At 33.3% G+C, this 13175-nt stretch overlaps 1 protein-coding gene across 1 annotated transcript; it reads left to right on the forward strand.

The window, feature by feature from the left end:
• Positions 1 to 6257: 6257 nt before the first annotated feature.
• LOC133317933 (probable glucan 1,3-beta-glucosidase A) lies at positions 6258 to 11406 on the forward strand. The gene is made up of 10 exons (XM_061519838.1): positions 6258 to 6472; positions 6588 to 6703; positions 6814 to 6933; positions 8164 to 8349; positions 8809 to 8967; positions 9335 to 9504; positions 9601 to 9756; positions 10392 to 10744; positions 11045 to 11224; positions 11308 to 11406. The coding sequence occupies exons 1-10, from the start codon at positions 6394 to 6396 to the stop codon at positions 11391 to 11393; spliced, it is 1605 nt and encodes a 534-aa protein (XP_061375822.1). The 5' UTR covers positions 6258 to 6393; the 3' UTR covers positions 11394 to 11406.
• The last annotated feature ends 1769 nt before the right edge of the window (positions 11407 to 13175 follow it).

Consider the following 13175-nt stretch of genomic DNA (forward strand, 5'->3'; position numbering starts at 1 on the left):
CACCAAATGGATGTGAAAACCGCCTTTCTAAATGGAAATTTAGATGAAGATGTGTACATGGACCAACCAATGAGGTTCATAGAAAAGGGTAAAGAGCACATGGTGTGCAAACTTAAGAAGTCAATATACGGACTTAAACAAGCTTCACGGCAATGGTATCTTAAATTTAATGATACTGTTGTTTCCTTTGGATTTAAAGAAAACATCGTTGATCGATGTATATATCTGAAGATCAGTGGGGCCAAGTTCATCTTATTGGTTCTGTATGTTGATGATATTTTGCTTGCAACTAACGATCTTGGTCTTTTAACTGAGACTAAGAAGTTTCTCTCTAGTAACTTTGAAATGAAAGATATGGGTGAGACAGCTTATGTGATAGGAATATAAATATTCCGTGATAGATCACAAGGACTGTTAGGTTTGTCTCAGAAAGCATATATTAATAAAGTTCTAGAGAGATTCAGAATGGAAAACTGTTCATCGTCTCCAGTTCCAATTCAGAAAGGAGATAAGTTTAGTCTCTTACAATGTCCTAAAAGTAAATTGGAACGAAAAGAAATGGAAGCAATTCCGTATGCATCATTAGTTGGGAGTTTAATGTATGCTCAGACTTGTACGAGACCAGATATTAGCTTTGCAGTTGGGATGTTGGGTAGATACCAAAGTAATCCCGGTATGGATCAATGGAAAGCTGCAGAGAAAGTTCTGAGATATTTGCAAGGAACTAAAGGTCACATGCTTACTTATAGAAGGTCTAGCAACCTTGAAGTTATTGGATACACAGATTCGGATTTTGCAGGATGCGTAGACACAAGAAAGTCTACATGTGGTTACTTGTATTTTTTAGCTGAAGGAGCTATATCATGGAAAAGTGCGAAGCAGACTGTAATAGTTGCATCCACTATGGAAGCTGAATTTGTGGCATGCTTTGAAGCCACGATTCAGGCTAAATGGCTACGGAATTTTATTTCAGGGCTTGGATTGGTCGACAATATTGAAAAGTCGCTGAAAATTTATTGTAATAATTCTACATCAGTCTTCTTTTCTAAAAATGACAAGTATTCCAAAGGTGCTAAACACATGGAATTAAAGTACTTTGCCGTTAAAGAAGATGTTCAGAAACATAGAGTGTCAATAGAGCATATTAGCATCGATCTTATGTTAGCTGATCCCTTGATGAAGGGACTATCGCCCAAGACATTTACTACGTAAAATGGGCATTATGTCAGCTAGTGAATGATGAAAAATTATAGTTATGCATTAAGTGTTGACACTCTGAGCTCATTGATGAATATATGTTTCTGATATTGTCTTATTTTCATTTTATGAATGCATGCAAGTATATGTGATGATATTGAAAATAATTATGGTCCGTTATGAAGACATTATTGTTGGACATAATGTACACTTCCTATTAAAGTATCATGTTAGGAAGAAGAGTCAATATAGTAGTACATGGAAGGGACTATGCCCACTTGATAGCATACAACCGCCATGACTCATGTTGATTTTATTTCTAATAATGAATTATGATGACGTCAATGTATGGAACCTTTAGCCTAGTAAATGCGCATTAAAGTTAATGTTAATTAAATCATGAAGGGACACCTTATGACATGAGCCAAGTGGGAGAATGTAAAACTATTTGTGTCTCATGTGTGATGTGTGTCAATTGGTTTGATTAATAATAAAAGAGGCTTTAAGGTAATTGACGTTTCGCATTAATGATAATTGACGTTTTAACGTTTTGCATTATGATAACGTTTCGCATTAATGGTAATTGACGTTTTGACCTTTCGCATTAAGGGAAGTTAATTAGAAATAACTGTGATAGGCCAGTTATATAATAGTTTATATGGTCAGTTTTCACATAAGGGTATCTGATAGAAAACAAACGTCCTTCTGAGTCTGCCTAGAAAAGTTGTATCCTATCCCTATCAAAGAAGGTACAAGAACGGTGAAAGGGTTAAGGCTTAGAGAAAGCATTCTACTGTTAAAGATCTTCCGCAATTATGGACAAAGGTATGTTTGTGTGAAACTCATGAATTCTAAAGATCCTATGTCATGTTCTTGACTGATTACTGTTGAACATGAATCATGAATTACTGATTAAATTGCTTACAGGGTCGACCCGGAACTCGATGAACCGGTCATCAAACCGGTTCGAGTCAAGCATGGAACCGGTCATGCATCGACCCGGTCAAACTCCGAACAAAATCGGCCAAACTCGGTGACCCGACGACCCGTAACTCGATCGGGTCATGCATTTAAAAAAAAACCAAAATTATTTCATCTTATCAAAAAAATATAAAACTCATTTAAAAACTTTTTGTAATTTTATTTGTTAATATACTCTTCTGCAATGATCTTTTAGTTTCCAATACTGAAACAATTTGTGAAAAATAAATTAGAGAATATGACATGTCATTTTAATGTAGTTGAATTTGAAAAATACGAGTTCAATATCATTGAGAGATGTGTTTATGAGGATTCTGAATTGCAATTTAAATTAACATAGTAATAAAATACATTTTTATTTATTTATGTTTCGTGTTTTTTAACTTATTTAGTGAAATTTCATTTTAGATATGGAGAATATAATTGAATTTATATATTTATATTTATATATATTTTTATATATCTATATATATCTGGGTCAACCGGTCCGACCAGTGATCCATCAGTCCGATCATTAATACAATAACCCAGTACCTCAACCGAATTAATGCTCGGATGGGATTTAACAAAACTGAGGCAAACACAATTCGCAATTTTGCACAACTTGAAAAAAGGTGCTATCACGCCGTAACATGCTCTACTAATAAACTTGTAACTATTTAATTTGAAAAAAAATTAATCAGTTAAATATGTGAATATTATGATGGAGCATGATATTCTTGCACCGGTGTAAGAGTTAGAAGTCTTACACTCAATCTTGTGCATTGATCCACTTGTATCCAATGACTCATATTACTAAAAAATTAGAGCTCATATAAGTGGGATCAAATATCAAGATTGAGAATATAACTTACACTGGTGTAAAATGATCCTAACCCTATTATGATATTTATATATCTAATTAGCATGTGATATTTGAATTTTATATCATGATTGATTTAAATAGATTAACTTTAATATGTAAAGTAATCATTTTGATTAATAAAGTCTGATTAACATGCAGAAATAATTGTTTGTTTTGTTTTTTACTTTTTTTTAAAGTAAAAAACAATTTTAAAATCGAGAAGGTCTTCTTCACATTACAGAAAATTCATATTTTCTAGGCGTTGCAAGCAGAGCTTAACTCTTCCCTTGTAAACTAGAAGCATTGACATCCACAGATAGTTGGGAAAGATGATTATTGTGTGCGAGTTTATGAAAGTTTTCAAGGTACATAAATAATTATTTGCACAAAACAGGGCTCTATATTTGTCTTTCCGTATTTCCTGTACAAAAATAAAATGCTTATTTTCAATATGCATATTATTTTCAACCCACTATGTTCCATCATTCATCGGTCATTATGCATCCATCGAGGTCCACCAAACACCTACTTATAAATATGGCCATCATAACCAATGTATTTACACAAAAATAGAAAATATATAATATAAACAATTAGTATGATCTTCCCCAAATAATTTAATTGACACTTGATAATATCAGAGTCTACAGGGAATAAATTTTTAGTGTGTCAAATATATCAAAGATTCAGTATATCTGTCCAATTATTTTGTGACACGTAGACAATAAATATTATATCATTTGTTTTTTTTAAATGATGTGATATTTTTTTTGTTTACGTATCACAAAATAAATAGACAGAACTACTTAGTTTAGTAACAAATTTATTCACCTACATGATAGTATTAGAGTCTACCTAATCAAGTGACTAGATCTCAATTCTCACCCGATAGTATTAGAGTCTACCTAATCAAGTGACTAGGATCTCAATTCTCACCCCCTCATTCTAAAATATACTTCATGATACTACGATTGAAGCAACGAATTATTCTCCCATTTATTGACTAATTATTGAGTCTTCGACTTAGGCTAATTGCGTTCTCTACCCTAATTTAATACTGAGTTGAGATTCTCTTCGTCTGCACACTCCCATCGTGAGTTTTTTTTTATACTAACTCTAATTATTTTTTTTGAGGGGAGTAGAATAATCTCGAATGCCAGATGAGTCCGAAATTAAAATCTTATACCCTTTTTATCATCATCGTGAGTTGACACTCTAATTGATTTGGGATAAAAGAACTTATAAAAGTCAACAATTTATAGTTAAATTAAAGGAAATATTACTCTCATTTCACATAAAATAACTTCTCTCATGTTCTTCCATTTCAATTTTCGCACCGCATTTTTTTTGTTGTAATAGTGAGACCCATCTATTTTCTTTCTATAGCATAAGATAACTATTTTATATAAAAGGAGACTAATAAAACCCTTAAATTAATCCTTACGCTGAGCTACATCAAAACTTGCCTTCACAAAATACCAATAATAATTGAGAAAAAGAAGTATTCTTTTAAAGCATACAAGCTTGTATTATTTTAGGTAATTTATCCAAAATCTGACCGATAAGACTTTGTATAAATCTAAAAAGTTATTTTTTTTTCTCTTTCCAGTCACATCGCTGACGTGTAAAGTGAAAAAAAAATAATTTTTCAGATTTACACAAAGTCTCACTGATCAGACTTTGTACAAGTCATTAAAAAGATACAACTTGTGTCCTGCATATCCATTCAACCCATAATAATTATAATAAGAAGAAGCAGCTAGATTAAGTGCCTGTTTGGATCCTCTTTTTTTTAAGCTACAAGCTACTTATAAGCATAAGCTAGGCCAAACATGTTTTGGGAAAAGCTCTTATAACGAAAAGCTCTTTTTTTTATAATGAAGAAAAAAGCTGAAAATTAAAAGCTCCTAGGAGGAGCTTTTTTTTAAGCTCTTATCTGTTTTTCTTGAATTGTGTGCTTTTTTTTAAAATAAAGAGTGATAAAGATAGAAAGAGATAATTTTCTTGAAATATGTGCTTTTAAGTAATTTTTAAGCTAAAACTTTTATGTAATTTCCAAACAGCTTTTAGCTTATTTTTTTAAGCTCTTTTTTTTAGCTTTAGCTTATAAGTAGCTTCTAGCTTAAAAATAAGAGGATCCAAACAGGCTCTAAGAATTGCACCTAGAAAGTTCAAAACTTGCATGTACCCCTACCAGTTTGCTCTGCAATATTCTCTGTTTAGCTTTAGTTTGGCCAAAAATACGTGCCAGTGGATTGTACACAACGAACAGAGCATAACGCAAGAAAATGATACTAATACCAATAATTGTTTTTCATACCTGCAGATGCAATTTCACATGCAAAAATAAATCCAAACGATCAAAACAAGGCAGTGAGACCTCTCACCTGGCCTAGCACGTTCTGGTACACGAAGCGATTCCTTGGATTTTAGCTTATGATTACTACTACTATAACACATTTATTAATAAAAAATATTTAATCTATGCAAACTATATATATAATGTCAGAGAATAATATAAAACATTAGAAGACTCTCACCTAAAATTTTAAAATTTTGGGTTGAAATAATTTTTTGCATTATAAAACAAATTGATGATTTTATTCACGTTCAAGCCTTTTAAGAATATCATACCTGTGCGGTAAAAAATTATCGTACTCATTGGCTCAAAAAAGCAAGAGATTCCGAAAGAACATAACCTTTTTATTTTCGTCAGCTTCGTGCATTAGCGTAAAGTCATAAACTTCTCCAGAGGGAAAAGAAAAGAGTTGCAGCTAACAAGTTCAATCCACCATTGAAGATGTAGATAAGGTGTTGAGGACAATACCCAATAAAGCAAAGGAACAAAGCATGTCCTTTTCTTCACTTGTACCTTTTGCCTTGTCTTTCCTTATTCTATGTCTTCTTTTTCTCCTCCAATGATAATGAAAGCCAAGATCCTAATTAATCAACTTATTATTTAATTAAAATTAATACCTGAAGAACCCCACAAGCAAAGTTTCTTTTTTTAGTTTACAAACTGTGTGTGAATGCTTTTTTCCTCTACCCTTTTCATTCTTCCCCTGCCCCCTCCCCTTTACGAGGTTGTTCTTTTCTTCCATTAATATAGGTACATTTTTTTTTTCCCTCCATTAACTGAGGAATTGAGAGAAGCAATCCCAAAACCCAATCACCTTCTTATGTATGTTCAAAAAGTTGAATTTTGGTATTAACTGAGTGATAAGGAAGGAATTGCAAAGATTCTCCCCCCCAAGTGGTACTTTAGGTGCTTTGGCTTTGAGTTCTATCTTGAACATAATTGGGGCTTTGCTTTTTCCTATGATGGATTCTGCATTTTTGCTTTCTGGGCGCTTTTGAAGCCCACATTCTTGATGGGACTTGTTTTTACCAAATGGGCATGCACATTATTCTTACTGTGTTGTTGTCTCATCACTTCTGGAGTATATTCAGGTAAGGTAAATTCTTTCAACTTCAAAGTTTCATGCCTTATCCGTTCTTAAAAGACAATGTCATGAACTCAATATCTTACTTGCTTCTTGTGTTGAATGGCCTCGCCTCGATCAAGTGAAGGGGTTACATGGGGGTTTTAAAGTGAGAGGAGTGAACTTAGGAGGGTGGCTGGTCATTGAAGGTTGGATTAAGCCTTCATTGTTTGATGGCATTGCCAATGGAGACATGCTTGTGAGATAACTTCACATTTTTGTTTCCTCATTTTTCTCTGAAATTCTTGATTCTTTTGTGGTTTTAATGACTTATCTGGTTGATCCGTATGTTGATATTAAAAAAAGTAGGATGGGACAGAGGTACAATTTAAGTCAGTGACATTGCAGAAGTATGTATCTGCAGAGAATGGGGGAGGAATGAATGTGACAGTTGACAGGGATGTCCCATCTTCATGGGAAACCTTCAGGGTAAGATGGCCATTGTGTTCTTCTTTTTTTAATGTTCTATCCAGTGTTATATGTTAGCTAGCATCTAATTTTGCAGATAATAACAATATGTCAAATGGTTAATCCTTATCCAGTTCTGAATTTATCCATATCTTGGTTTTATTATTCGTGAGTATCTGAGTTGATTATATCCTTTGAATAGACATGATGATTGTTAACATTTACTTTAAAATTCCATTCAAAGCCATATTTGTTTTAGTAATAAATCAGTCTAGTTGCGGAAAACACCGCCAATTTATTTTTATGTATGAGCTTGAATATCATTTGTATTGGAAGTATTTTGTGTTGTACTGATTTGTGCTGGCAAAGGTAACCTTTATAGAAATTGACACGGCTTACTCTGAAGAACCACTTAAATACTAACAATTTTGAAACCATCCTAGATAATGTAAGTTGAATAAATTATGCTTTCGTTGACATGGATACAATCACAAAGATTAATTTTCAGATGAAAGAAAGTGAAATCAATTTATCATATAATCTGCAGTGAGCTTTATGCAAGTGAAATTCTTAGGAATAATGCATCATAAAAAGTGCTCATTGCTTTACAGCCTAATGGAATTTTCTTCTTTGGATTCAAAACAACTAAGAAATCCTTATCTTAGAAGATAAATTTTACTATATCATTTGAAACTCTTCATTTTGCTTTTCTTAGCTGATACATGGCCTCTGGCAGTTAACAGTTTGACTGAATTAGAGTAGACCAAAAGGGTGAAAGTCTAGTCTGAGAGATTATCTTTAATGTAGTAATATAAATAAAAAGGCGATTTGAATAATATTGTATTACCTTCTACTCTATAGTTTCCTTTTCAGTTACTTTTAGGATGCAATACTTGTAAGACAAATGTTCGCAGTCTCGGTGGAGGTAGATTGACTGAAGAGTTTCTTTCAGGCTCTTGAATCTAGATCAGTTCTAATATAGTGATACAGGCCATCTGAGTCTAGATTTGTATGCCAGTGGCTGTAATTCTGAGTCGGCATCTCTTTTTCACTAACTTCTGACGTGCTATTATCTTGGAGGGTGAGATTTGTTGTCTTGTTTTATGCATAATTGAATAAATATGGTAGGCACCAGTAATTTAGCAGGACTTCAAATCTGATGGAATTTTAAGATTTGGAGTTGATAGAGTGATGTGTGGAAAACTGGAAGTTTTGTTGAAAGTTTTCTCCTTTTTTTTTTTTCTGTTGCAGTTATGGAGAGTTTCTGAATCAGAATTTCAATTCCGTACCTCCCAAGGCCAATTTCTTACATGTGATGGTGGAGGCTGCTCTGTCTCTGCAACAGCAAAATCACCTTCAACATCAGAGACATATGAAATTCAGCGGCATGAGGAAAATAGGGTTCACATCAAGATAAAGAATGGGGACTTTCTGCAGGTATTCATCCTTCTGCTTTTCTGCTAAACCAGAAGTCATTTGGTTGCTCGTAAAATATGAAGCTGTGTTACGCAGCACTCTTTGGTTATCATGTTGAACAGAAGAATAAACCATAAAAAGTATAATAGTTGTGTTTTGAACAGCAAGCAACATGTTTTTAATCAAGGACTCCACCATGTCAGGCTCTCTATATATCATTTATCAATATTTTGTTACTTACTTGGTTCTGCCTTAGACATCATACTATATTTAAGGATCTTTAAGATTTTTTTTTTAATAAAAAAACCACTCGCCATAAAACTCCAACTTGTCAGAGGGTTGGGGTGAGGGAAATTCTTGTAAAATCATATCGTTGTATAGAAATTAAGGTGGCATATAGTAATTATTTTACAGTGTAAAATCATATAAACATTAAACTTTAACAGATTCACATAATTGAATATACTGCTATATTTCTAGGCAACATCAGGTGGTCAGCTTACAGCCAACTATCCAGGTGAACCAGGATGGGATGATAATGCTGCCACGTTTGAAATGACAATTGTAGCAAATGACTTACATGGAGATTACCAGCTAGCAAATGGATATGGGCATGATCTTGCAAAAGATGTTCTCAGGGTAAAATCATATGCTGCAAATATTTTCTGTGTCATCATCTAGGAGCACAATTATGCTTTAGTTGAACATGATTTATTTTTTCACACAATATTTTTATGACTATCCCATTGGAAATCAGCTATGGGAAAATGTGTTAAACATACTAGTCTTTACAGTAATTTTTTTTTTGGTAGGGGGTCATTCTTTTGTTGTTTCTGTGAGAATAAGTCTCCACATATTTTTCTGTAACTTCCCTTCCTCCAAAGTATCTATATTTCATTTATGCAATATATTTTCCATCAGTGAAAGCCATTACATACATAATACTTACAAAATGAAATAGCAGATTGTGTTTCCTATTTGATTGTTCAGCTTTCTGTAACTGCAGAGACATCGAAATAGCTTTATCACCGTAGATGATTTCAAATTTCTATTTAACCATGGAATAAATACTGTGAGGATACCAGTTGGGTGGTGGATTGCTTTTGATCCTGATCCTCCTGGTCCATTCATTGGAGGAAGTCTTGAAGCTCTAGATAATGCATTTTCATGGGCACAGTAGGTTTTTCTTTCAATGTATAATCTTTTAAGGTTTTCAGCACGATTGAAACTTTGTTTTTACTTCTAACAATCTGCCTAATTATTATGTTGCAGAGACTATGATATAAGATGCATAATTGACCTTCATGCTGCTCCTGGTTCCCAAAATGGGATGGAACATAGTGCTAGCAGAGATGGATTTACGGGCTGGCCAACTTCACCAGATTACATTTCAGAGTCATTACTTGTTATTGAATTTTTAGTTTCTAGGTAGGTTTTAAGTGTGCAAATATATTGAGATATTGTTCTTATTATTGAATAACCAACTTCATGCTTGCCATAATTTTAGTTGCTGAATACACTTCTTTTTAGGATCAGTAAATATATTGAATTCAGCTCTTTTACAGTTAGAGGAACTTTTTTTAGCATCAAAACACTGAATTTGTTATATAAATGGTGTCCAGAGTGGGGTTCTCACCCAAAGTTAGAATTATCATTCAGCTTTTAGCTTCCTTTAAAATGGTTCCCACCTCTATATTCTTGACTGTCCCTTTTCTTCCTGGACAGAAATAGTACCGTAAGGGTTCGAATCCGGGAAACAGTCTCTTTGTGACTGAAAGATCACAGGTTTGAATCCAAAAAACAGTCTCTTTGCAAATATGCAAGAGTAAAGCTATGTACAAGGATTGTCATCACCCCACCATCACTAGTCGGTGTTTAATGGGGGGTGGTTTTATAAAATTCATCATAAAGAACATATCATTGCTGATTTTTTTTTTCCTTCTAAAATTGCTTCCCACTAGGAAGAGGCAATGACCTTCTTTACATGATGCTGGCTTTATGGTTAAGCAAATGCTGTGTGAATCTTAGTGTTGACCTTACTGAACATACATTGTAATATGCAGATATGCAAGACATCCTGCCTTGCTGGGAATTGAGCTTTTGAATGAACCATCTGCTGCCACGGTTTCATTAGATACTTTAATTTCATATTACAAGCAGGGTTACCAAATTGTTCGGAAATATTCATCATCAGCTTATGTGATAGTCTGCCAGAGAATTGGTGTAGCAGATCCTTTGGAACTTTATAAAGCCAACATAGGATCTGACAACTTAGTTTTGGATTTGCATTTCTACAATCTCTTTGACACATTTTTTGTTAATATGAGCGTTGGGGATAATATACAATACATATACAATAGCCGGGAAGGTCAACTTCAGGCCTTCAACAATTCAAATGGCCCACTTGTTTTTATTGGTAAGAAAAATTTTCCTTACTGTTTGTTTGATTGATTGTGCATTAGATGCTTCTCAGTTATAAACCTCAACTTTGAAGATCCTTGTATACCAAATGGTAATAGCTCAGTTGGCGCATGGGAGCTAAGCAGGTAGGGATGAGAGCATGTGTTCGAATCTCCCCAATACCACCTTTGGGAGGAGTTTAAAGCCTTAATCCTGAACCGGCCCCGAATCGGATTAGTTGCGAAGCAATGAACCAATTGAAATATTTCCAAAAAAAAAATCCTTGTATGCATGAATAACCTTTGTATGATTTCAGGAGAGTGGGTGAATGAGTGGAACGTGACAAGTGGATCCCAAAAAGATTATCAGGACTTTGGAAGGGCACAGTTAGAAGTCTATAATGCAGCTTCCTTTGGATGGTGTTATTGGACCCTCAAAAATGACAGGGAGCACTGGGATTTTGAATGGAACATTAGGAACAATTATCTTCAATTAGGTAAACAATGTAGATTTGGTAGCACATAATAGCATAAGCACGTGCTATTTAAAATTTTTTGATGAATCTATTTATTTTTGCAGGTAACTCACCTAGCAAACAGAACTTCAATACTTTAGGACTGTTAGCATTGGCGTGCACCTGGTTTTGTCTTCTTCCCTTTTTGTGACACAATTTTTACCTATACTGAAAGCATATTTGATGCAGCTGTTTCTTGTTTTTTTAAATAAATTAATTTAATTTGTCATGTTGTTCATGACTTCATGTTGATAGAAATTATAGAAAGCAATAATTTTGGATATGCACTGCTTCTTATATATATACTGTCAACATGCAAAAAGCAAAATTTCTGCATAATGTGGATATCATGATAATTTTCGTAGCAGCATTTCCTCCAAACAAAACTTAGAAGTAAGAGTTCATTTGTTATAAGCTTTGCAATAAGTGTTTTATAATATATTTATAATTTCTTTTAGAAACTTTTTTTAAAATTCTAATAAAAACATTAAAATTAATTTATTTAGTTTTTGGGAAAGTTTTATCTATTTGTTATAAAAAAAAATTAAACAACCTTTTAATTTAAAATATTTTAAAGAAAAATAAACAAACGGGCCTTAAATTATAATGTAAAGTCTCTTGTCCACGAAAATTTACATGGACGGCATACAGAGCTAGTATTGTGAAACTGGATAGGCTGGCCCTTCCGGCCCATATGGGCCTAACTGGGTTTAAAAAATAGCCCGAAGTTGGGCTGAGTCGAGATAGTACTGTCGCTCTTGCAGTATGCCATAAAACAAAAAAAAAAACAAAAACAAAAACAAACACACACACACTTGACTTGTAGCTAGTATTACATGAGGAATATGTAACAACTCATGCATACAATTAGATACCCATTTTTGAAGAATGCCCCACATCGGCTTCTTTGAAAAAAAAGTATTCCACTCACCCTTAGCTCTCAATATTACCTTCCAATATAAAATCAACATCTTTCAAATATTAATGAGGAATGAGAATTATATAAATTAATCATCGTGGTCTCTAGAATTTTATTCTCTACTCGATATCTTTCAGCTTCTAATTTAAATATGAATTGCTAAAGCTGTATGCGTAGGTACAAAGATTGCTTAATAGTAATAACTAATAACCAACAAGGAGAATATTATGAACTGTCAAATATACGTAACAATTATTAAAACGTCGTTAGATCCTCGCAAATATCGTACACATGATATTGTATTAAATTCGATTTTGAAAAAATTGCCCGGCTATAACTTTTAAGCTAGAGCATGAAAAGGTTGACACGTATCTATCTTTGGACCTTAATCATATCATAATAACAAAAACTTCAAAGTTAATAACAACTTTCCAATGTATCATAATTCATAAAAGAATTTGGTGGCATACAAAGTTAAATAGCAGTGGATCGAAAAGCTAGCTCAGGCTAAAAGGGACATCCACCAATCATTTTTAAACTCATCCCATTGCTCGTTGTCAATACTTTTAATACAGCGTGCCAAGATGATTCAATACTTTGTTTCTTGGGGAAAAAGTAAAATGAAAACGACAGTAACAGAGAAAAATACGAGCTAGAACACGAGGAAGATTGGTATTGGTAAGTAGAAGACAATTCTTGATTTCTGCTCTCTCCCAAATTGTCATACTCATAGGTCCTGTTTAACACATCAACAGCATCTTTAATCCAAGTTAGTTAATTGGGTCGGTAGCTTGTCCTGTCTAACACAACCAAGAAAAAAATAATATTACATTTTGAAGAGGAAAGTTATAGAGGAAATTTATACTTATTATCTCTTTTTCTTATTATTTTTACTACTAAATCTTAACCATTGATTTTCGTCAATCTAACGTTTATAATTTATTGAGTCATACTTATTAATTAGAATAAATACCATTTTGAGTCCCTAACAAAAAATATGATCCCCATTTTAGT

This window comes from Gastrolobium bilobum, unplaced genomic scaffold (genome assembly GCF_033153095.1).
Source record: "Gastrolobium bilobum isolate Gb01-03AN ecotype WA unplaced genomic scaffold, APGP_CSIRO_Gbil_v1 utg60276, whole genome shotgun sequence".
Classification (NCBI taxonomy): Eukaryota; Viridiplantae; Streptophyta; class Magnoliopsida; order Fabales; family Fabaceae; genus Gastrolobium; species Gastrolobium bilobum.